At 31.1% G+C, this 25,597-nt stretch overlaps 2 protein-coding genes across 2 annotated transcripts in view; one reads left to right on the plus strand and one right to left on the minus strand.

The window, feature by feature from the left end:
* Positions 1-1,878: 1,878 nt before the first annotated feature.
* On the minus strand, positions 1,879-12,299 carry LOC127739290 (protein YIPF4-like). Its single transcript, XM_052250957.1, has 6 exons — positions 12,155-12,299; positions 8,483-8,651; positions 7,369-7,540; positions 4,154-4,231; positions 2,782-2,895; positions 1,879-2,442 (listed from the first exon to the last, which is right to left on the minus strand). The coding sequence occupies exons 1-6, from the start codon at positions 12,291-12,293 to the stop codon at positions 2,305-2,307; spliced, it is 810 nt and encodes a 269-aa protein (XP_052106917.1). The 5' UTR covers positions 12,294-12,299; the 3' UTR covers positions 1,879-2,304.
* Positions 12,300-12,480: 181 nt separating this feature from the next.
* Positions 12,481-25,597, plus strand: part of LOC127739291 (exonuclease 1-like) — a 28,376-nt gene continuing 15,259 nt past the window's right edge. The window contains exons 1-3 of the mRNA XM_052250959.1: positions 12,481-12,566; positions 21,719-21,900; positions 23,797-23,916. Of these exons, the coding sequence (XP_052106919.1) occupies positions 21,740-21,900; positions 23,797-23,916 (281 nt within the window). The 5' untranslated portion in view covers positions 12,481-12,566; positions 21,719-21,739. The remainder of the gene's footprint in view (positions 12,567-21,718; positions 21,901-23,796; positions 23,917-25,597) is intronic.

Consider the following 25,597-nt stretch of genomic DNA (forward strand, 5'->3'; position numbering starts at 1 on the left):
AGTGCTGAAAGTGGCGTTAACACACCAACAATAACTCAACCAATCAAACAACCAAAGATATTTTTTTTGTTTAACCTTTTTATTTCAATTTTTGTTTATCACAGTTCTTCGATATAAATACAAATAATGATTATACACCAATCTGTATTAATCCATATTAGCTACGTGGTAACAGAATTATACATGTTTGTGTAGCAACAATGCACAGATGTTAATGAAATACTATATTCACAGTTCCCATATAAAAAAATCCCACAAGTTTATCAAATATTCCACATGAGATTATCAATTCTTCACATTATCTAACATCTGTTTATCAATTCTTCACATTATCTAACATCTGTTTATCAAATCTTCACATTATCTAACATAAGTTTATCAAATATTCACATTATCTAACACTTGTTTATCTAATCTTCACATTATCTAACATTTGTCTGTCAAATCTTCACAGATTCCACATGATTTTTTCATATCATAGTTATGTTTTTCACAATATAAACCCACATGAGTTCATAAAATTTTATTCTAAATGAGTGTATAAGGTTGGACGAGGTTTTCAATATAGGTACACATGAAATAAATCCTTATAAAAAAGGTATAAGCTCATTTAATATAGACAAACTCAAAAATAACGTTCAAAGCTTGAGATTTTCATCTCAGCATAATTTATATTTTCTAACTATTGTATCTAACTTCAGTATAAACTCAAACGATAGTAAAGAACCTATTATAGAACTCTGCTGTAGGTTGTTCTCTTGGTGTTTGTCTTTTATGTTCTATTGTATCTTGTAAATATTCAGGATCAAAGTTCAGATCTATCATAAAAAATATGGAGAGATGTGTCCATAGAAATAATCAACTAATTAGAAATATTGAATAGTAAATATTCTTACAATATTCATTGATATCTGAATAACGTTGGTAGAATATAGGTTTTTAAAATGATATAAAACCTAACAATTTAATAACATTTGGAATCAAATAAACTACTTAAAAGAATATACCCAGTACAAGTACGTGTATTAATGTCAGATGTGATATGGCACAACAAACTGTCAAGTTTATAAACAATAATTTTACTGTTGTGAGATCCAGGGTGCATATCAGTGAACAAGTACTACAGGTAATTTCACACATAGATTGCAATAGCATTTTTCCTTACTGTGCTATCAGCACATAGCAGGATATTGAGGGAGAATTTAGGGATTGGAACCATTTTATCCAATATAATCAGTCAGGGGACTTACTTAAATGAGTGATTTTCTAAATCACTGATTCAAGTAACATTATGTCCATAAAGGTTGGAAGTAAGAGTTGTCTTTCTTTAGTAATCACCTATTTAAGTAGTACAAATTAATCACTAGACTAAGTGATTTAATTTTATTGTAGCTTTTAATATAGAATACTAATGATCCAGGGACTAATTATGTTGCTAAAATTATCAGAACCAACATTTGTGTTGATAGGATGACCGGGTCATGTCAGGTGATGACCTTGTACTAAATCTAGGATAATGACATAAAAATCACTTGTTTAAGTATCATACCTCAATTTCCTTCCAAAAAATCACTTCTTTAAGTATCATTATTTTAATAACCCCCACTAATTTCAACACCCCCGAACAGTGAAATTTTGATCGCGAACAGTAGAATTTTATTACATAATCTATAAGATGAAACCTTGAATTTTACAGGAAAAATACTCCCACTGCTGGGAAAAATCTGTCAAGAAAGTATCAGTTCATTATGTAAAGCCATTTTTATAGCATTTTTTCAAATAAAATAGAATTTGCAGCTAAATGATTGCATCAAAGGTATAAACCTTGCTGCTTAAAAGAAGCAAATTTTTTTTTTTTTTTCAATTTTACTAATGAAAAAATATTATCTAAACCTATGTGTTTAAAATTTTGGTAAAACTACAAAATCACAATTTGTGACAAAACTTCGAATTTGCTACTTAAATTAGTGATTTAAAAATCACTTATTTCAATAAGTCCCCTGACTGATAATTAAAATTAGTTCTCCCAACTTGCTCCTCATTTTCGTTCAGTTGTTTATATAAACAAATGAAAGAAAATGAGGAGAAATGCAACCAACTGAATAAAAATAAGGAGCAAGTGAGGAGAACTAGATTGCATTTTATCCCCTATTCTTTGAAATTATATTTAAAAGCATAAAATTAACCAAAATTATGCTGGAACAACTCTTTTCTTCAAATTCCCAACCTTTAAAAAACAGTTCTTGATCCAGATCTGCAGCATTAACACAGTTGGAAATCTAATGATCCATACTGTTTGTAATACTATGCCCCTGTGTACAATGACAAAAAATAAATATATAACAGAAATACAGGATACAATAACAAAGGTCTTTTATGTTGAAGTTCTTGAACACATAATAATGATCCTGCACTGTATGCTGCCCACATTACACCAAGAAGCTGAAATTATAAAATATACACATCACAAGCGGAAGATTCAGAGAGGGCAGGGTTGCAAAATTATTTATTTTGAGGCTTATCTAAAGTAGAACCTATTGAATTCTATTTTTTTATGTGTTCTAGCTATTACGTTTACCTCAGTCAGCTATGAAATGTAAAACATCATAGTTCTTTAACAGTCAGTAAATAACACTGCTGTATATATACTACACAAAATTAATATTTGTATTACTTATAGAAGATTATTGGCAAACTATATAGACTGGATCAAGGGTAAATATGGTACTATGGTGATCAGAGGCAAAGCAGATATTTTGAGGCATGGTGACTTATACCTACTTTTATAAGAATTCCAACATAGTACATAGAACGGAACAAAGGTAAAGCTGATGCTGTGATGACCAAAGGTAATACTGAGTAACCAATCACACCAAGGCACTGGGAATATGATACCTGAAATAAACCATCATCTGTTATAATAAAGTGTGGATACACACAAATATCTTGCCAGTATATTAGATGTGAATACTACTGGCAATGATGAAAAGGTTAAAAAGTGTACATCTTATAGCCTACACTAGTTACATGCACTATGGATTTTGTCATTTTCACCAATCTATGGTGGGAGTCGGCAGATTAGTGGACAAAACTTGTAGGTGTGAACTACTGTAAACCAACTTATTTTCGCGGATACTTTATTTTGCGTTTCACCCTTTCTAACACACTTAGCGGCAATTAAAGTTCGCGATTCTCAAATATTCTTGATGTAGTTGAATAAGGAAAGATCCAAAGTTTTACATATTCGCGACGATTTATATTCACGTTATTTTTCTACTCGCGAAAGTAGCAAAAATAATTCGCTCGCGAAAATTAGTTGGTTTACAGTATGTAGTGAACTTGTCATTTCATTTTAAGACTGGCACATACAATATCTTTGAGTTAGGTTTTTTTATTTACATGTATTCAATTTTAACAAAATCTGAAATCTAATTTGAGTGAATAGGAATGGCTATCCACATTTGAAGGTTCAAACTCTTTACAAATTGGGATTTTCAGTCATAACCAACTTTGTTTACGTTTTAACAGTGTTCCTATAGAATTTTATTTATGATCTAAGAAGAAGAGTTTGTCAACAAGACGAAAGATCTCGTAGTTTTGGTGACTGCATACGGGACAATATCAGTGAATTAGTGTACAGGAAGACAATAATTCAATAGCAGTACATTTATGAAGATTTTGATAATATAAAGGATTTTCTTTTACAATACTTGTTTTATCATTAAACTTAGCCATTCAGGTATGTAAAACATATTCAACTTCTTTTTTAAATTTGAAGTTTCATACGACTTTAACATTTCTGCAAATAGATTTTTTCCGTCAATGGATATATAAAAAAGAAGATGTGGTATGATTGCCAACGAGACAACTTTCCACAAGAGACCAAATGACACAGAAATTATCAACTATAGGTCACCGTACGGCCTTCAACAATGAGCAAAGCCCATACCGCACAGTCAGCTATAAAAGGCCCTGAAATGACAATGTAAAACAATTCAAACGAGAAAACTAAATAGTTCATTTTTCCTTAGTAAAACCAATTAACATTTGTAAAAAAATGATTTGTTTGGTATTCAGAAAACCTGAAAAAAAGTGTCAAAACTGTTACGTTCTTTCTATCTATTGAGGCATATCTGTCTATCCTTAATCTTACCTCTCCACCAAGAGCTCTTGCTAACAGGAAGATAATTAATGATCCAAATATCCATATAGTTATAATCCATGATATAACCTGAAAAATAAATAAACATTCTAATGGCAGATCTTTAATAGATTTAAGAAATAATTCATGGGGGCTTGAATTTATCGTGATTTTACCACCGGTTAGCCCTTTATGCTTAATATTTTACCACGAGCAACGAGTGACATGAATTATTCTATTCTAATAGGACAAAGACAGCAATTCTTTTGGATCGAAGCAATCTATGTAAAGGAAATTTTTGCTGTTCCTGTAATTGAACACACTTTTAATATTGACGTAAACGACGAAGAAAATTGAATAAGTGAAATTCTTAAAAGATATACAATAACATACAAAGACAGATTTGAATGAATTTAATTGATCATCTTACTTTCATTTATTAAGAAGATATGGACATATACAAATTCATACCATTGTTTGTTTATGTTTTGACAACTTTCAGTTTCCCATTTGTGCATTTCCCTTTAAATCCTTACATTCTTACGACATCGTACAATGACATCATTTACACCATATGACGTGAGATAAATCATTCATAAAAAGCATACAATGTGGTAGTAGGATTGGAACATCCAGAGGCATAGAGTCCCATTATTTTTAATGATAAAATATAGAAGATATAAGTACAGGAATATTACAATATTCTCTGACATGTTTTTACCATATAATACCAAATAGATGTATAGTCCTTTGGGAAAAGTTTCTGCAAATGAAATAAATATGTGCTCATTTGTATCTCTTGAAAAGTACCCTTCATAAAAGGGATAGTCATTACATTGAGAGGTTACCCCCTCATTTGAGGGGTTGTTCCCAAGCTGAGAAATATGAACAGGACTTTAAATGGCTAATCATCACAGAAGAAGGATATTACTGTTCTGTGTGCCAAAAATACAGCACTAAAGCTAAGAACAGGACAGAAACTTGGATCAATAATTCATGCATTTGCAGACTTCGCAGGAGGAGGGAGTCCTGCATAAGCCATCTGCTATCCGAGATGTGCAAAACTAATTTGTCAAATGAAAGGTTTAGGCAGTGATAGCAGAAGAACGATTCAATTCCATTAAATGTGAATATAATACTAATCATTCTTTTTGTGACCCCCACCCACAGTGAAAAAAAAGCGGTTGAAAATGTAAAAAAAAAAAAAAAACCAACACCCGGTTGAAAGATATTTTTTCAAAACACCCACCTTATCTTAGTGGAAAATGGTTAACACTGGCAAACTTAAGTTAGAGAACGGAAACTAAAAATTCAAACTTGATCTGTGTTTTGTGGTAATAAGCATTGTGTATAAGTTTCATTACTTTTGGTTGAGGCAAACTCAAGTTAGAGAATGGAAACCAATTTTGGGACGTACGTTCGTATGTACGTAGGTATGTACAGACGGACGAGGGTAAAACTTAATGCCCCCACCGCTACGGCGGGGGCATAAAAACACACTGGAGTTTTCCTCGTCATGTTACATATGACAGGTGCCATTTGTGGAGCTGGAACTGCCTACTCATTATTCAATTAGTTCACTTACCAGTTTTGTTCTATTTCATCGTTATATTGTTTGTGTGTAGGGTTTTGTGGATCGTTGTTTGTTTTCCTTTTTGGCCATTTTGTTTTTTGTGACAAGTTTTTTCTTCTTTGACTTATAACTAAGACTGATTGCCAGCTTGGTATCTGTTTTTTTTTCACTAAAGTTATCTAATTCTAAGTTTCATGATGGTCATGCAGTTTAAATAAACTCATCATAGATACCAGGACTAAATTTTGTATATACGCCAGACGCGCGTTTCGTCTACAAGACTCATCAGTGATGCTCGAATCCAAAAAAGTTAAAAAGGCTAAATAAAGTACGATGTTGAAGAGCATCAAGGACCAAAATTTCTAAAAGTTTTGCCAAATACAGCTAAGGTTATCTATTCCTGAGGTAGAAAAGCCTTTGTATTTCAAACATTCAAAAGTTTTGTAAACAGTTAATTTATAAATATGACCATATCAATGATAATTCATGTCAGCACAAAAGTGCTGACTACTGGGCTGGTGATACCCTCGGGGAATTAAAACTCCACCAGCAGTGGCATCGACCCAGTGTTTGTAAATAAACTCATCATAGATACCAGGACTAAATTTTGTATATACGCCAGATGCACGTTTTGTCTTCAAAAGACTCGTCAGTGACGCTCGAAAGAAGAATTACAGCATTTGTTGAAAGGCCTCAACAGTTTTTTTTTTTTTTTATAAAATTCATTGATGATTCCCACATGTTCCTTGAAAATTTGTAGTGGTTTTTGAGCATAGTCCTTGAAGGATCTCCAGTAACTCTCAAGATGATGAACCACAATAAAAAAAAAAACGTTCACTTAATGTATCAATATTTTCCAGAATGGTGCTCATAACATTCAACCCATAACATTTTTTTTCTGACACACATTCATGTTACAAGAAAGAATTACAAATCTGAATAAAGAGCTGCGCCATGAGCGCATAATATGTCTGTCAACCTTTTTAGTGGGTTTTTGAGTTATTGCCTGAAAACTGGAAAATCCAAACTTTTTTATGAATAAAGTCCCAATACTCCAAAACGTAAAGTTAGAAATTTTTAAAAATCGAAAAGGGATCTCATGTCAATATATTTAAACAATTCACCAAAGTTTCATGAATATTGCTTATAGTCAGAAAACAGGAAAATCTCCCTTTTTTTATGAATAAATTCCCATAACTCCAAACTAAAAATCTAAAATTTATAAAAATCGAAAGGGAGCTTTGAGTTTTGAGTTATTGCCCAAAGTGTTGATGACAGACGGACAGACAATGGTTTTTCCATAATAAGTGCTGTAAACGGGTGTATAAAAAGTATTTGTTCAGTTAAAACAGACAATTTGATTTAATCTTTCCAAATTCAATGTTGTATATTGAAATTAACCCAAAACAATTTATAACATGTACACATTTTAGTGATGATATAAAGCAACAATGAAGTACCAGTAGTCGAAGTCAAACCATGTTTTTATTAACATTGTAGATGTGAACCCAATAATAAAATCACTTTGCATTATTTCATAATTTAATAGCTGATAAGCTTTTTAAAGAACCTCTTCAGTGTTCTGAGTTCATTATTGTTTATAGGATGCACTTTATGAGACTTTTGGTTCTTTTTTTCTAAATTATAAACTTACTCTGAACTGTCCATATAATGATACAAGAGAATATAACAATATAACCACAAGAGGTCCCCAGAAATCTGGACTCTCTCTGACCACATGTCTGTTGAATCCTAGTTGTGGTAATGGAAACAAAACACACCTCAGTTTGTAGTAAATGTCCTTCAAGTCAATGTCAAGTTCTTCTCTGTAAAACGAATCAAACAGTTAATGACTCCCTAAAGCTTGGAAGCTATGTGTTTTTGTGTGTCTATCCTTATTCAAGATTATCATTTTAAGTTTTCATGGTGTAGTCTACATAAAAAGAAATGTAGGGTAAATGAAGACAGCAAGCGAACAGGAAAACTAAAGAAAAACATGCAATTTTACCCAGCTACATATTTATGACAAGTTTATGACCCAAAGCTAATCAACGGGCACAACCGATGTAATAATTTGTTGTTACAGGTAATCAACGGGCACAACCGGTGTAATAATTTGTTGTTACAAAAAATCTGCTTATATGTCAGGTCATAATGATCCTCAAAATTAATCAATTTGTAGAATCTGTTTGTTGGCATTTTAATTTTAATAAATTTATCATACTGTCACAATTTCCAAAGTTTACCATAGTTTCACTGAAAGGCAAATTGTAATGAAGTCATTATGAAACATTGCTTATCTTGAAATCAGTTAAAACAAAGGCCTTGTAATATAATCCTTCCAAAAAGTGGTATTTTTTTCGCAACCTGTAACTTGAAAACGAAGCTAGGTGTCTTAGAATGACTATTGTATTGTAAAAATTGCATGATGCAAAATATATTTTGGCAAATTATGACTAAATGCTGTCTGTTTGGTTTATTACTCAAATACTACCTTATAGAATCACAACTCTGGATTAACTATTTTGAAAATACTCAAAAATGCAGGTAATTGTAAAAATTTTACAGGAATTAGTGAATTGCCTAGATTTTTATGATAAAAGTCACAAGAACCTTCTAAGATACCTTATCTAAAATCATCAAAATATATTTGATAATTTGATTTTTTATAGTGCCAATTTTTTAGAAGAACTTATTTGATGAACCTGTCTAAGTAGGAGCAGGTATACATGTACACATTTTTATTCATTTATATAATTAGAACATACAAAAGTGGTTTCAGATCATCTTCATCCACATCATCATCTTCTTCTAAAAGCCAACCAAATCCTCTGTTTTCTAGAAATGCTGATGCTGGGCCTCTTTTTCTGACACCATAAATATCTTGTGATGGAGTAGTTTCTGTAGGTTCTATAGAACCCTCTATTTCTGCTGTGCCTGCAATAGTAAATGTGTAAAATAAGCTATACTGTACGAGTACATATATAGGATACAGGTAAACAGTCTTACACTTAAATTGCAAATCTGTCTCAAAATTTGAAGATTTAGGCAAAGAACTAGACCGATTGTGTACTGTTATTGTACAATCCAAGATGGCAGTATACAGTGAATCTACCTTAATATTTTTATTCTGTACATTCATTGACATATATAACATGCATAAAACAATATAGATGTCAAATACAATTTGCATCAAAAACAGGACGTATTCTTCTCTATACTATTGCCGATTAAAAGTGCTTGTATGTCATTGCTTTTATTCAAGAAAATTTTTATTTAACAGATACTTTTCTTTAACATAAAAAAAACCTCAAAACTTTCTTCTCTAATAAAAACATAAATTTGAATACATGTCAAAACAAGCATTCTGAGAGTATTGCATTGCAATACATAGTCCCCTACCGGGTAAAAATTCATTATACTGGAACAAAATGCTAACTTGTTCTATAACTTGTCATGGTGTAAACAAAAAGAAAATATCATGTCAATATCTTCAAGGATGACTAAAAACAGTGTGGAAAACTGAATATATGAGTGAATTTTTTCAAGTCCAAGGACCATAACTCTGCATAAAATTATCAGACCGAAACAAAAATTTGAACTTAATCTGTAACTTGTCATGATAAAACAATATACCAATTGTCAACCAATATCTTCAAGCATGATGAAAAAAAGTGTGGAAAACCTATAACATTCTAACATTAGTTATGATTAATAGTTCGCTAAAATTAGATATGATGTAATATAATGTATATCTATTTTCAAATTACAATCAAATATAATTAATAGTTCCAAATATTTTTTCTTTCATTTGTCACAAACTAATATAGATTTGTAATTTATCTATAAAATGTCAACAACTTTTATCTACACAATGTTATTTAATGAAATATATACCTTAATAAAAATAGATTATTATCTAATTAAAGGATTTCCATGACTTAATAAAAAAAATATATATATATATACATGTAGCATTCAGAAAATTAGTTCATACAAAATAACATATAAACCTGCCACAAAATTCCTCAAACAATTTACCAAAGAATGTCTTTTAAAAAATGAGTTATCTCCCTTTGTACAGATATATGTTTAACATAGTACTCTAAAATTAGTTATGGAGTTTTTTTATGGACCATTACTCTGGACTAAATCATCAGACCGGAACAAAATTCGAACTTGATCTATAACTTGTCATGATAAAACTATATACCAAATATCAAATCAATATCTTCAAGAACGAAGAAAAAAGTGTGGAAAACTGAGTTGCCGGACTGACGGATGGACAGACAGACAGACAGACAGAGTGCAAACCTAAAGTCCCCTTTGACTTTGTCGGTAGGGGACTAAAAAGCATACTACTTTGTGACATGTTTTTTTGCCAGCTTGCATTGTGTGTTTAATACACAAGAATCCCTTGTCAACACCACAGAATAGCAATAGGGAAAACTTCATCTTGCCCCCTTTGTCGTGTTTGAGGAGTTTTTTCATAATTAATCCTTTTGGTCTCATTTACAGCAGCTTAGACATCTATAGCCAACATAAAATTGAGAATGGAAAGGGGAATGTGTCAAAGTGACAACAACCCGACCAAAGAGCAGAAAACAGCCCAAGGCCACCAATGGCTCTTCAACACAGCGAAAGGCATGCTTTAGCTGGTCCCTAGATAAAAATGTATACTAGTTCAACGTCACACTAAATTCCCAAACATATAAATGTACCAAAATTAAAAAAACATACAAGACCAACATTATTTATCTCTGTTCCACCGCCAAAATTGTGAAGAAATAATTTTGAGTCGCAGTGTCTTCGCTTATTAACATTTAATATTTCGTTTAGCAGATTTTGTTGTTGTTGATGAAATGCTTGACACTTATCAAAACAACCCCACTTGCAAGGGCATGCTGATCCGGCAGTAGAAATGTATTCTAAAATCGGCTAACAGGATCAGCCTCAAAACATTTTTTTACAGTTGCCAGGTTAAAAAAATTTATGTTTGACAATTGGCCACCAACAGTGAAATTTAGGTCTCCTGTGGACTTTTTAGGTTGCCCAGGCAACTGTTTCAGAAGTCTTAATTAAGGGCTGTAATATCACAGATCTCGTATTATAGATGTTTTTGGGGCGGAAATATGAAACTAGAAGAATTCTAGTCAAATCGGCACCTGGTTAAATCGGCACCTGGTCAAATCGGTACCCGGTATAGTCAAATTGGCGCCTAGTAAATTTGGCAACTGGTTAAATCGGCACCCGATGAAGTCATTTCGGCACCCATGTTAGATATGTTTAATATACGTTTTTTTTCAGTATTTTAAGCAAAAAGATTAAAATAAAGAAGGGGTTAAACAAGTATTGACTTATTTACATTTTTAGGGGATTTCTGTATGTATTTTTTTTTTGTCAACTTAATGTGTATTCAAGGTTTGGATATTTTTTATGCATGTTTTAACTAGTTGAGCATTTTGCATGATTGTTGGTTTAATGCTGTTTAAAGTTTCCTGAAAAACCACCTTAATTGCTAATTATTTTGATGCAAGTTTGATTAGTGATAGTAATGAAAGGAACTCATAGTTTTCCCTTTTATTGCATCTAATTTTCTCATAACTAAACAACAGCTTGGGTAATGGCTTCATTGTTTATTAAGTTTTTGAAGAAAAAACAGCAATAACTACCTGTATATAGTTAAAACAACAAACATGTTAATTATGTAATTGATAAAGGTTATTAATTAATTAATTGAAAAGAAAACTAATCAAAACATCAGTCATAGAATGTTGAGAAAACTTTAAACAATAAATTTTTTTATTTATTTTTAAAGATGTAATGAATGATAAAATCCAACCCCAAAAATAATCATAAATAGAAAGATCATTTATACATTTTTAGAATTATTTATATATATATATTATATCAAATATTATTGGATGCCGAATTGACTTTAAATAGGTGCCGATTTGACTAAATGCCGATTTCACCAGGTGCCAATTTGACTTTTTCTATGGGTGCCGATTTAACCAGGTGCCGATTTGACTTGTACCCCGGAAATATATGCCAGTCGACTGGTATGCATTCTACATTGTGTTTATGAAGAATGCATATCAGTCGACTGTCGACTGGCATATATTCCCCCCCTCCCCAACAAAAACCCAAAACATCTATGATACGAGCCCCTGTGTTTAGATCGACAAACATTTCCATGATTCATTAAATTTGTGAAACTTTATATATTATATGTGAACAAATATTTCACTATGTATTGCTTGTACAATGATTATTTCTGATAGTATCAGAATCTCCAGAGACAAGATTAACTGAAAAATTATGTGACAATGTGTTCTAAACCACTTTTCTCAATATTTGAATCATTTATAAATAGGTAAAAAAAAAAAAAAAAAAAATCTTGTATATAAACATTTTGATGGGGGACATTAAACAATTACCGCCAGTTTTGGATGAATGTACAAATTGAAATTCTTCAGATGAACTTTGACTCCCTTGATTTGGTGTGTAAGTGTAAGAATTTTCCATATCGACGGAATAATTTTCGGCACTCGAAAAATTTCCCCCACTGGCGGCCATGTTAGATTTAAATATTCAGTTTCGTACTTGACACGTCAAAATAAAGAATTTTGTTTCAAATATTGTAAACAGCTAGTAAATTTATTAAAATAATCTTATTTTTCGATTTCTTTCGGGTGAAAACATGTTGTTCCTGACTAATTAACACCTCATTTTATACGAAAATAAGATTATAAATACAGCGGGAATCATGAAATTGAAATGAAAATCCAAATAAGATTTTTCTAAAAATAACTCACTTGTCAACAGTTATTCTACTTTAATTTTAAGCAGGTTAATCAGGGTATTATATTATAATCTTTACACTTTGTTTGCGGCATTCAAACTAGCAGGTCATGCTTCTTTTTTGTACAAAAAGGGGGAGATCTAAGTCATTGGCCATTCCCTTGTTACCTTGTCAAAGACACCCCATAGAAAAATTTTCAGGCAAATTTCAATCCCTCAGATGCTCAGGTTAAACCCCTCAGATGCCAAATTGTATAATGCATAATTTGTGACGTTACAATTTCCATTGAAAAAGCATGCATAGTACAAATATTCATATGACGTACGAAAACATATCACTACAAACCAGTAAAGTCTGAAATGGCCTATATCTGTACTCGACTGTACTGATTTTTACTCTACCAGTCTGAATTGGTCTGAATTTTACTCGACATTACTCGACCCCAGTCTTAACCATACTCGACCGTACTGATTTGTACTTGACCCTTATCTTTGCCATTGAAAATAGTCTGAACTATTACTCGACCAGTCTGAAACAGTCTTAACCCATTCTCGACCTGTACTCCACCAATTTTTTCAGTCTAAACCATACTCGACCAAAGGTCTGAACAATACTCGACCAGTCTGAACCATACTTGACCAAAAAACCTATATTTTTTTTAAATGTTAGCTGTTAAAATTAATTTCTTTTTTTCTGACAATGAAAACAGCCACAATAAAATAAAGATATATATAAAAATATATTTTTACATCCTTACATGATTCTCAGATTTATCAAATAGAGATAGTTAAATTAAATTATCTTATATAATAATTTAATTATATTAATTTTAAAGTTTTAGAGTTTTGTTAAACAAAAAATTTTCTTTTAACTAAAAACCACACCTTTACTGAGAGTAATAAAACCTTAATAAGGTGCTTCTTGTTTGGCATGTGTGTTTTTTTTTTTAAACTTAATTTTCCTAAATTCCTAAAGAAAAACTATATAGTGGTTTCATGGTTATATACAATAGTTATATAATTATCTTTTTAATGAGGTAACAACAGCCAAAAAATCACTGAAATTGTTTAACCTTATATTAGAAATATATCCATTTTTGTTATAATTTGGGATATATTATATATAATATATATCAAAAGGGGATAAAAAAATTAAAGAAATAGATAAATTTTTTCTTCTGATTTATAAAGTAATACCTCCTGCTTGGGGCAAACTCATTAAAAGATCACACCTGGTCAGAGAGTATTAATTTCTAATTAACATTCATTAAAAATTGCAACATCCTGTAAAACTTAAATCGCAAGGCCTTTTGAATTCACTAGATAAGTAATACACGAGTTTAAGAAAAAAAGGGCTTTCTTTTTACCTGTAAAACACACATGTACTGAGATAAATAAACCTTATTAAAGTGCTTCTTGTATGCCATGTCTTTAATTTTGACAAAAGTTATTTAAATTTAATTGAAATAAATTTTTTCTGCAGCTTTGGAACACATTTCCTTTTTTAAATGGTTATCAAGGATTGCTATGGAAGTTCTATTATCATGATTATCTTAAATTCTTGGTTTTACAAAACAAAGGTGTTATTTTTAAAATTTATTAAGTTGCTTTATATACTATTTTAAATATATTTTAATAAAAAAAATGTTCACTGCATTATTAACTAAACTCAACTGACACCATAAATCTATACAAGGCTTAAGCAGTCAGGGGTACTACTTAAACAAGTGATTTCAGAATCACTTCCTCGAGGGATTTTGGCTGTGAAATATTAAAAATTTTCACACAGACTTTTTAAAATCACTGAAACAAGTAATTTTAGAAGTTAAATTGTAATCACTTTAATAAGTGTTTATAACATTTTCTTGATATTTTTCCCACAAGCTTGATTTTTTTATTGGTAAAAAGACAACAATTCCATTGAAAAAACAACTATGTACATGCAGAAATTTTCTTTTGCTTGATAAGCCTGACACTTTTACAGTTTTTTTAAAATATGCAAAAACTGGAATAGTTTGTAGATCAGGTCATAACCTTGAAGTAGATCATTCTAACTTTAAAGAAAACCAATCAGGTTACCTAATATTGTTGATCTTTGTCTTATAGTAAAAGTAGTTAATGAATATTTGATTACAGAAAAATTCCCAAGGGTACTTTTAAAAGCTTTAGCGCACTAACTTACTGCCCAAGCGCACTGGTGAAATTAATATACAAAGAAAAAGGGATAATTGATTTATGTAGGAAAATTATAGAAAAGATTGTGAAAATATGGAAAATCAATGAAATTAGCATTTGAAGATCAAAGAAAACACTAAAATCACTTAAATAGGTGATAACTGAATTTATCAAATCACTGAAATAAGTGATGATGAAATCACTTGTTTAAGTAGCACCCCTGACTGTTAAGTAAATGGTGAAAATTGTCCAGTAACCATAAAATATATCTGAAACATTCAAAAAAATTTGAATAACATTGAAAATGTTAGTCCCAATTCGGTTTGAGATTATTTGATCAGTTTGTTTTATTTTTATTTTAAAGGTGATATATATATGTAAGTGTTGATAAATATGGTGTTGAATTTATATTATGTTTATTGTGAAATTTTGGTTTCAATATGCCATATTGAATACATTTTGAATTTCAAATTGTTGTTCAAATTTCTAGCCAGGGGAAATAGCTGTTAAAAACAGTTCCTAAATTGATGAAATACAATAGATAGATACAAAAATTAGGTCTAGGTTGGTTAAGACTTAGTCGAGTATGGTTCAGACTAGGTCGAGTATGGTTCAGACTAGGTCGAGTATGGTTCAGACTAGGTCGAGTATGGTTCACTCATATAAAATGGTTAAGTACTGGTCGAGTACAAGTTCAGACTGTTAAGTATGGTTCAGACTACAGTCGAGTATTATCAAGTAAATTTCAGACCAATTCAGACTGGTCGAGTAAAAATCAGTACAGTCGAGTACAAATATAGGCCATTTCAGACTTTTACTGGTTTGTAGTGTATGATCTGAAGATATGAACCAATTTTGTGCCATATAGTTATATGAATCGGTACCCCTTAGAAATGACTTGATACCCCTCAGAAGAAACCATCAACCCCCCTTTTAAGATATGGAATTAAATGGTCCATTGCTATATATTAAGTTTTATATTTCCAGTTGGTCTTTTCACCACCAAACACCACCGCACACTGCCGAACACCACCGAACACCCCAAAAATTTATATTTTTTGAACTCTTATTGTTATAAATGTGACCTAAATATAATATTTAAGTTATTAATATTCAACAAATAATAAGGTTAAGAGAACAAATATCTACATCGAACAGAAAAGGAGAGTCTATAACACTACAACTCAGCAAACCACCACTGGACACCTCAAATAATTTTTTTTCTTCATTTTTTTTCTTCTTTTATAAAATAGTTGTACAAATAACAAGAAAAGAGACATGAACAAATGTTAAATATTTCAGGTAACTAATATCCTTCATCAGTAATTGATGTCAAATGATTCTTATACACACACAATGTAATCCGGAAAAATAGTGATGAATCAGGAGACGTTTTTCTTTATATGGATTATATTAATAATCTACTTTAACAGAAAAATGATGCATATAAACATCTAAAAAATTGTTAAATTAGACGTAATTTAATTGATTTTACCGTTTTATTGTATAAAATCACTGATTTTCTCAGTGGTTGATGGGTTTTTTGGGTGTTCGGCGTTTTCGGTGGTGTTCGGTGGTGAAAAGACTCTCCCTTATATTTCAGCGGGTAGAAGACCTGGGGCTTTATAGAAGTTGTATACAGAATCCTTATGTTATGAAGTTAACTTGCTTTCATATGTCTATGTCCTTGACCTCATTTTCACGGTTTAGGGACTGCTTAAAAAATTATAGTTTTATCGTGTGATTTTCTTACTTATTATTATAAGTAATAGGATAACTATATTTGGTTTATGGTTTACTTGCAAGGTCTTCATTATAAATATAAGGAGATGTGGCATGACAGTCATCATTGCCAATGAGACAACCATCCATCAAAGTTCAAATAAAGTGGATGACATTGTCTGTCGGACAGGTTTTACTTGACCTTGACCTCATTTCATGGTTCATTGATGAAGTTACAGTAACATTATTAGGGCTGTTTCTCAGATTCTTATAATATTAAGTTTTTGGGTTTTTTGGTCTGTCAAATACTATATTCAAAAGGTCAAGAATATTTGGTAGCAAGTCATTTTGTACCTTGACCATTTCTTACTTCTGCCATTTCGTACCCAAAATTACCATTTCGTATTCACTATTTCGTGTCATATATTTGTAAAAGTTCTCATTTTTTTAAAATATATCGATATAAAACATTTTGAGATGATTTTAATTTTTTTATATTATATTACATGAATAAAGTGCATACTTATACATCCCGTCATTGTGGTATTGTGCTATGGTAAATTTTTGTATTCTTGTCTTTCGCTTTTGCTTATGTGCTTTGTCTATATGCCTTTTTGGGTTTTTTTTATTGACATACATGTATTTGTTTGTTTTAATAGTGATTAAGATTATAACACAATGTTGACTGCTGTACCCCTATTTTTGAATTTTTTACCTATTAAGTCTGTTTGTTTTGTTCACACATTGTTGTCAATATAATGGAATTTTATGCGACTGTCATACAAGTGAGAGGTTTAGCGAGCTATAAAACCAGGTTTAATCCACCATTTTCTTCATAAGAAAATGCCTGTACCAAGTCAGGAATATTCATGACAGTTGTTATCCATTCGTTTGATGTGTTTGAGCTTTTGATTTTGCCATTTGATTAGTGACTTTCCGTTTTGAATTTTCCTCAGAGTTTAAAAAACATATAAACTTCCATGAGGTACGAAATGGTATGCATTTAAATTTTCCATGAGGTACGAAATGGTATACATATAAGTTATCCATGAGGTATGAAATGGTCAAGGTACGAAATGGTCAGGGTATGAAATGGTTTTTGCCAGGGTATGAAATGGGGGGTACAAAATGGTTAGGGTACGAAATGACTATAATTCGTATATTTAGTGTATTGAATGAATGTGCAAAGTAAAGTCTGTCTGGCGAGTATCATTGACCTCATTTTAATGGTTCATTGGTCAGTGTTTAGTTCAGAAGCTTGGTCCTCTTTTAAGATACTATAAGCAATAGGTCAACTGTATTTGGTGTATGAAAGGATTGTAAGGTGTACATGTCTGTCTGGCAGGGTTCATCTGACCTTGACCTCATTTTCATGGTACATTGGTCATTGCAAGTTTTCTGTTTCTTAGGTACTATAAGCAATAGGTCAACAATATTTGGTGCATTGAAGATTGTAAGATTTACATGTCTGTCTGGCAAATATTGTCTGACCTTGTCTTCATTTTCATGGTTCATTGGTATATTTACGCTTTCATGGTTTGGTCTGTTTCTTGTATACTTTAAGCAATAGATCAACTATATTTGGTGTATGGAATGATTGCAATATGTACATAAATTTGAGAATGGAAACGGAATGTGTCAAAGAGACAACAACCCGACCAAAGAGCAGAAAAAGCCCAAGGCCACCAATGGGTCTTCAACACAGCGAGAAAATCCCGCACCAGGCAGGGTTTGACACTAACTAAATATATGTACTAGCCTGCAGGGCTAGTGAATTTATTATTCTACTAGTCCTCTTGTCAATTCACTAGCCCTCCAAGTGACGAAGGCACTTGGATGGTCGTGCCACCGGCACGACCCTATCTAGGAGGGTATGGGGGCATGCCCCCCAGAAAATTTTGATACAAATGAAGCTAAATCCTGTGTTCTGGAGCATTTCCAGAGGGTTTTGAACATGTTTTGTTTCATGAAATTTCACTGGTTTGCTAATAAGAAATACAAAAAAAAAAAAAAAAAAAAATCATATTTTAATCATCTATATTAAGAATGTGTTCGACTTATTTTGAAGACCCCTTTAGATCATTACTTCATCATCATCCTCATTTTACTTATCATTATTACTAGTGTTTTTAATGAAGATGGATAAGTTAAGGATTTAAAATGCACCCACAAAAGAGGAAAGGTTTGCCCTTGCTGTTTTTGTCATAATTCTTCATGTACTCCTTCTTTTCCCTTGTTGTTTCAGTTATTTTTTTTTTGCAGGACAAGATTTTATTCCTAAAAATCTGTATATTTTTTACCAGAGACCAAGGAATTGTATAGTATACAAATCCTTGCAGAGACCTATAATTTTGTTTTTATGACAATAATTCAATGATATTGTTTGCCTCAAATTACATTCGAAATACAGTTTTTTCCCCTAGAGAAAATTCCCAATTACTAAAAAAAATGGCTTAAAATTCCTCCCAATAAGTTGTACATTTTCCCCAAACAGTGATGTTATCGGTAGTAATGTATGTAAATTTCGTATTCATGTTATTATTTTGATATTATGAAAGCACTTTTGAGATCCAGGTTTCTGATTAGAATCATCACGGCGTTTGTAACACACGTGGTTTTCAATGTATTAAGTACCATCATTGTTTCCCTTTCTTTCCCCTCCCCAAAAAGTACCTTTCATGTTAAAAATGTCTGACAATCATATTAACGTGAATAAACTGTACAATAAAGACAGCAAAGGTCAGCAACAAATCCCAGAGCAACAAATTGAAAATTAGAATTTTGTGAAATTCCTAGTTTTAAACAAAATTTTGACTAGCCCGTCGGACTACTGTGATGGAAACTTTACTAGCCCTCCCTAATTTTTACTAGCCTCGGGCTAGCGGACTAGCGTTAGTGTCGAACCCTGCCAGGAGGCAGGCTTCAGCTAGCCCCTAAACAATAATGTGTACTAGTTCAGCGAAAATGGACGTCACACTAAACTCTGAAACATATTAACAAACTAAAATTAAAAAACATACAATACTACCAAAGGCCAGAGGTTCCTGACTTGTGACAGGCGCAAAAATGGGGCAGGGTTAAACATGTTTTGTGAGATCTCAACCCTCCCCCTATACCTCTAGCCAATGTAGGATAAACAAACACACAGCAATACGCACAGTAAAATTCAGTTTTAAAAGAAGTCTGAGTCTGATGTTAGAATAGGTAACAGAAGAAACAAAGCAAAATGACAATAATCAACATAAATTAACAAAGGACTACTAGCAGTTACTGACATGCCAGTTCCAGACCTCAAATAAACTGATTGAAAGATTATGTCTTCATCATATGAAAATCAAGTAAAAATGTCTGTCTGTCTGTCTTAGTTTATTTGAACTTGACCTCATTGTCATGGATCATTGATAATGTTGAATTTATTTGATACTTGTAGACAATTTTTGTCTTCAAGACTATCAATACAAAATCAATCCTGCTCAGTAAAGCAGGTAAGACCTTTCAACGTGTGCACTCTTGTTATATACATAAATAATTATATTTTTTGCACCTTTTGACAAGGAATTTTATTAGTAACAATGACTGAAATCTCTGGGTATCCCACCTATCATTAGATCTTTATTTATGATTCAACAACTTTTGTATACATCTAATTGTCACAGAATAGAAGTTCCTTCATAATATAAGTTCCAAATTGAAACAATATTCTGGAATATTATTTCCACTGGAATAAATATTACAGTAAATGTTCCTAACAGAATAAATATATCAGTAAATGTTCCTAAGGGCTATTCCAGAAAAAAATGTATGGGGGGGTTGGAAGGCACTTTTTTTTAATGCCCATGACCCATACAATTTGATTTTTTTGGCGACCCATAACCCAAACAATTAAATAGAGGTTTGATACCACCACCCATCTAATTCAAACAAAAAATAAAGAAAGTCAATACAGCAGTGTAAGAAATTGATATGGTCTACTTAAAAACTAGTATATTTTTTAAGTATGTATGTCTTAATGACTTTCAACACAACCATTGTAGAATTAGGATACTAAGGCTGAAAAATTTCAATCTTCAGATCTCCTTTTGTTCTTTTATATAATCTATATCAAAATATAAAGGGTAGATTCCAACTGTGGTATGGCTTTTTCAACTGTAAAAAGGGTTAGGAGTTTCTAAGTCAAAAATCCAGAAATCACCACTTTTGTGTAAAAATTCCCCTCCACCAAATTAACAAAAATTCCATGAAATAATTTACAAAGGCATTGCGGGAATAGTATGTCAAATATTTTCAGCAAGTTGGTATATTTCTTATAATTACAATATTCAAATCTAAAATAGTGGTCTATTATGAAATTTTTTTTCTTCAATAAAATGAACTTTTTTTAAAACAAAAAATTCAAAGCTGGAATCCTTTTCATTAAAACATCATTCTCTTGCAGTTGAAAAGTAAAATAAATTTTTTGTGTATTTCAATAATCAGTAAAACGGATTTTAAAGAAAATCCATTTTAAGGGGAAATAACTCCACATAAAAAATAAAAAAACATAAAAATTTTCCGAGATTCATTACTGTTTCATCACCTTTTATAAAGCTATATTTTATTTTATTTATATACAAAAGCTTCCAAATCTTAATAAGTTAATGTACAACCACCCATCTAATTAAATTGTGGAGAAGAACAACTACCCACAGAATTACATTTGCTCCAACCACCACAACCCATGCAAAAAAAGATAAACTGCCGTCCAACCCTCCCATACATTTTTTTCTGGAATAGCCCTAACGGAATAAATGGTATAGAAAATTTGTTCCAACAGGAACAGATATTATGACATTGTTTATAACAAAGTTTCTAGTTGAACTTCTGTTAGGCGGAACAAATATACGTTGACAAGACAAACCCAGCACATATAGGGAAGCTGGTTTTAGGTTCAAATGCTGTGCATTATTATTATGTGAACTGTTATTTTGAATTAAAGCTTTGTAAATCTTACACATAAAAGTATCGTGTCATGTTTATAATATGTTTCATTTGACACACAAAATGCAGACTTAAATTTGGAAGTGAGAACATTTTCGTCATTAAATATAGGCAAGCCAAACAATGGATGAATTCATTACAGAAGTGATTCATAAAGATCTCTCTACCACACAACATATTTCAGCACAGTGTAATGTATGCAAAATGTCCAGGAGATTCTAGAATCCTTCTTAAACATCTAACGACTTGACAGATCAGCATTTAATTTGAAAAAGTCAATAAAACTGACATGACTGATAGCATCACATTTTATCTTTATTTTTTAGGAAGTAATTGGATTTGTTGTCATGGGAATTCAAGGACTTTTACCGTTTCTAAAGAAGATACATGACCATGTGAACATTGCCAAGTTTTCTGGTTGTACAGTGGCTATAGATGCTTATTGTTGGCTACACAAGGGAGCTTTTTCATGTGCTGAGAAATTGGCCCTTGGAGAAAAAACAGACCAGTATGTATATGATTCAATTACCATTGTTTTTTATAAATTTTATATGATTTATCAGTCATACATTTTTGTCGAGCCTGCAAAATTTATTTCTTTGAAGCGAGACATAGCGATCCTAGATTCTGTTGTCGGCGGCGTCAATATTTAGGTTCAGTCTGTGGTTCAAGTCGTTTTAGACATCAATAACTTTGTCAAACCTACATGGAATTTTATGTAATTTGGACAGAAGCTTGTTTATGACCAAAAGACAGTATTCAGGGCAAAATTTTGAAATTATTTATTTTCATTTTTCTCTTTTTTACAGTTAACAAGTAGATACAGTCTGAGGTTAAAAATTTTCAGTCATCAATAACTTTGTCAAACCTTCATGGAATTTTAGGAAATTTGGATAGAAGCTTAATTATGACAAAAATACAGTATTCAGAGCAAAATTTTGAAAATAATTATTTTCATTTTTCCATATTTAATTGATAAATGGACTTAATTTTTTTTTTACAGTTAACAAATAGATATAGTCTATAGTTAAAGTTTGTTACACATCAATTACTTTATCAAACCTTCATAGAATTTTATGAAACTTTTGCACAAGCTTTTTTTATGATTAAGAGATAATGTCCAAGGCAAACTTAAATGTTTTTTTTTCATTTTCAATATTTTTCTGATAGATGGACTTAGTTTTTTACACATTTACAGATAGTCTGGGATTAAATTTTTTTTACATGATAAATTTTAAAACCTTCATGGATTGCTATGAAATTTGAATAGAAGCTAATCTTCAAGACCATGAAATAGCATCTAAAGGAAAAGTTTGATTTTTTTGGATTCTGTATTTTACTGATAAATCAATGTAAATGGACTCACTTTTTAAGTCAACATTACACTTTTACACTGATAGCAGCAATCGCAGGCGAGACACAGGGTTCCACGGAACCCCATACAAATTTTTCTCAATAATTAACATAATTAAGCACATTTGGGTTTTTTCCATGGCTTTAATTGTTTGCAAAAGTATTTCTATCAAAGTTATGCTGCTGATTTTGCATTGACTACAATGTCAGTGTTTCAAATCTTCAGAAAATAAGCTGTTAAAATGATTAAAGATATTTAAGAAATTATTCTTTCATGCATTCTTCTATGCTCATTTTAACATGGGTAGGCATTATATATGTCAATGTCTTATCAATACCTAGTGCAAGCGAGATGTAAAATGTTGACATGTTATAATGAGCACAGAGCTTGTTATGATAGAATTATTTCAATTCTAATATGAAAAGTAAGAACTTTTTGGATATGAAGCAGACCTACAAGGCAGCCAATTTGATTTTGTAAGGCAAACATTCTAGTAGAAAAACCAACAATTTCCCGATAACAAAACTGATCAGATATTTGTAAACTTACTTTTAGAATGTTTTGTTTAATTTACTAACCAGCAACACCAACAATAATGTCCATTTGGATATCTGGCTTTTTATGTGCACTTCATGTTCTATTGGAATTAGAACATGGCTTTGTTTACAAAGCGAAAAGAGCCATGGCATTAATTGCATATGGAAGTTTTACTATGAGTTTGAAAACAACAGCATTAGTTTTGAAAAAAAATAATTGTTACCATGACCATGTTTACCATGTTTTGTTATTACAGTATTTATCCCGAATATTATGTTACATACTGTAGATACATTAATTTTCAAGGGGTTAAAATTTCGTGGTTTTGTCTCTATATAAAATTTCATGGGGATTTAATTTCGTGGTTTCCATTAAATGGAAGTGATATTATATGTAGGTTAAATTTTCGTTGGGGTTTTAATTTCGTGGATATATTCTTTCCACGAAATAAACGAAATTAAATCCTCCACGAAAATTTCTGCTTTTACAGTAGTTCAAAAACTTTGATTACAGATATGTGTACTATTGTATGAAATACTTGGAGTATATGTTAAAGAACAATCTGAAGCCTATCATGGTGTTTGATGGATGTCATCTGCCCTCAAAGAAAGACGTAGAAAAGACAAGAAGAGAGTAAGTCTAATATCATATATCATTCTGGTAGACAGGGAATTTTGAAATACCATCTTGTTTTTAGAAATTATTGCATCATATCCATAAACACAATCTATAAGAAAACCATTTTAGATGGTATCAACTTAAAGCAATATTGCATCACATTATCATGATTATAAAAGGCCCTGGAGAGAACACTAACGAAAGTACAGTACATACTTTTGATTGAAAAAGAAAAGATGCAAAAAATGTCGGGGAAATTAGACTAGCTTTTGGGCATTTCTTGCTTGCTCAAATTGTGGAAATTGCATACCTGTTTAAAATGGTATTTATCATTGACTTGTTATTTGCCTTGTTAGAAAACACAAACTCATTTACCAATATATCCAGACTGTTAACTAAAGCCATGAAATCATACATGAGAAATTAGACAAAATAAGAATTAAATAGATTTGGTCAAGATATATACCAACTGCAAAACACAGTGTAGTCAGAGATTATAACATGTCCAGTAGATATGAATACTTGTAAAAGAAGATAAGAGTTTGGTGTGGAAATATTAAAATTCTTCACTTGTCCAAGGCAAATGCTTAACAAAAATCTACTTGCCTGAAAATTTTTGTTCTTATCCCTACTGGTTGTGCTATTAATGAAATAACTTGTCTGGGACTACAGTGTTCTCCCCAGGATTTTTTGATAGCGCTGGGGTAAGCGCGCGACATTAGATTAATATACCATTTTTACATGATGTTACATTTATTTATAACTACCATGCTGGTTATATTATATTAAATAGACAAAGACCTGCATTATTTTTATACATATGCTTTCACAGAAATAATTAGCAACATTTTAATTATTAAATTTTAAAAAATAAAATGCCCAGGTAATTTATATAATTTTATTTCAATACCACCCCTCCCCCATTTTTTTTGTAAGAGTAAGTATGCACTTTTAGTTGTTTGACTTATAAACTAGTTATAATATATTCTTTACAATTTCATAATTTACTGACACACATTTACAGAAAGTTTTCAATGACAAGATTGGAATTTTTTCATTAACTTTTTTTTACATCTATAATCAAATTACAATTTGGCAATAAAAAATCAGTATATTAATTATTATTGAATATCAAAGGAAGAAATGGAATTACCCTGTCCATAATATTTAAATATTATTAAAGAAATATTTATAAAAGGTTAACATAATAATAATAATAATAATAAATTCTTTATTTAAAGAGGGTAAACTCAGTTAGTTACAATAAACTAATCTTCCCTGAGGCCCTCACATACAAATTACAATACAATCAAAAACAGATATTTACACATAGTTAATTTACAGTCAATTAGTTCAATGTAATATTACTAACATGATAAGATATAAGGCTGTTCAAGATGCACATGTAGTCAAAAAATCAAATAAAAATAAAAATAAAAGAATATACAAATACATTGTAGAAAACATAATCTTATCAGGACTGTGTTAAGTACTTCTTGATACTTTGTTTAAAAGTATAAGTGTTTTGAGCTTTACGCATTTTGTGTGGTAGTCCATTCCATAACACTGATCCAGAGAAAACAAAAGATTTCTTAAATAGCTCAGCTTTTGGCTTAGGAACTATCAGATTACCTTGAGTGACACCTCTAAAGGAGTAAGGATTATTATCTGATTTCAGTTTAAACTTTTGAACTAG

Source organism: Mytilus californianus, unplaced genomic scaffold (assembly GCF_021869535.1).
Source record: "Mytilus californianus isolate M0D057914Y unplaced genomic scaffold, xbMytCali1.0.p SCAF_4, whole genome shotgun sequence".
NCBI lineage: Eukaryota > Metazoa > Mollusca > Bivalvia > Mytilida > Mytilidae > Mytilus > Mytilus californianus.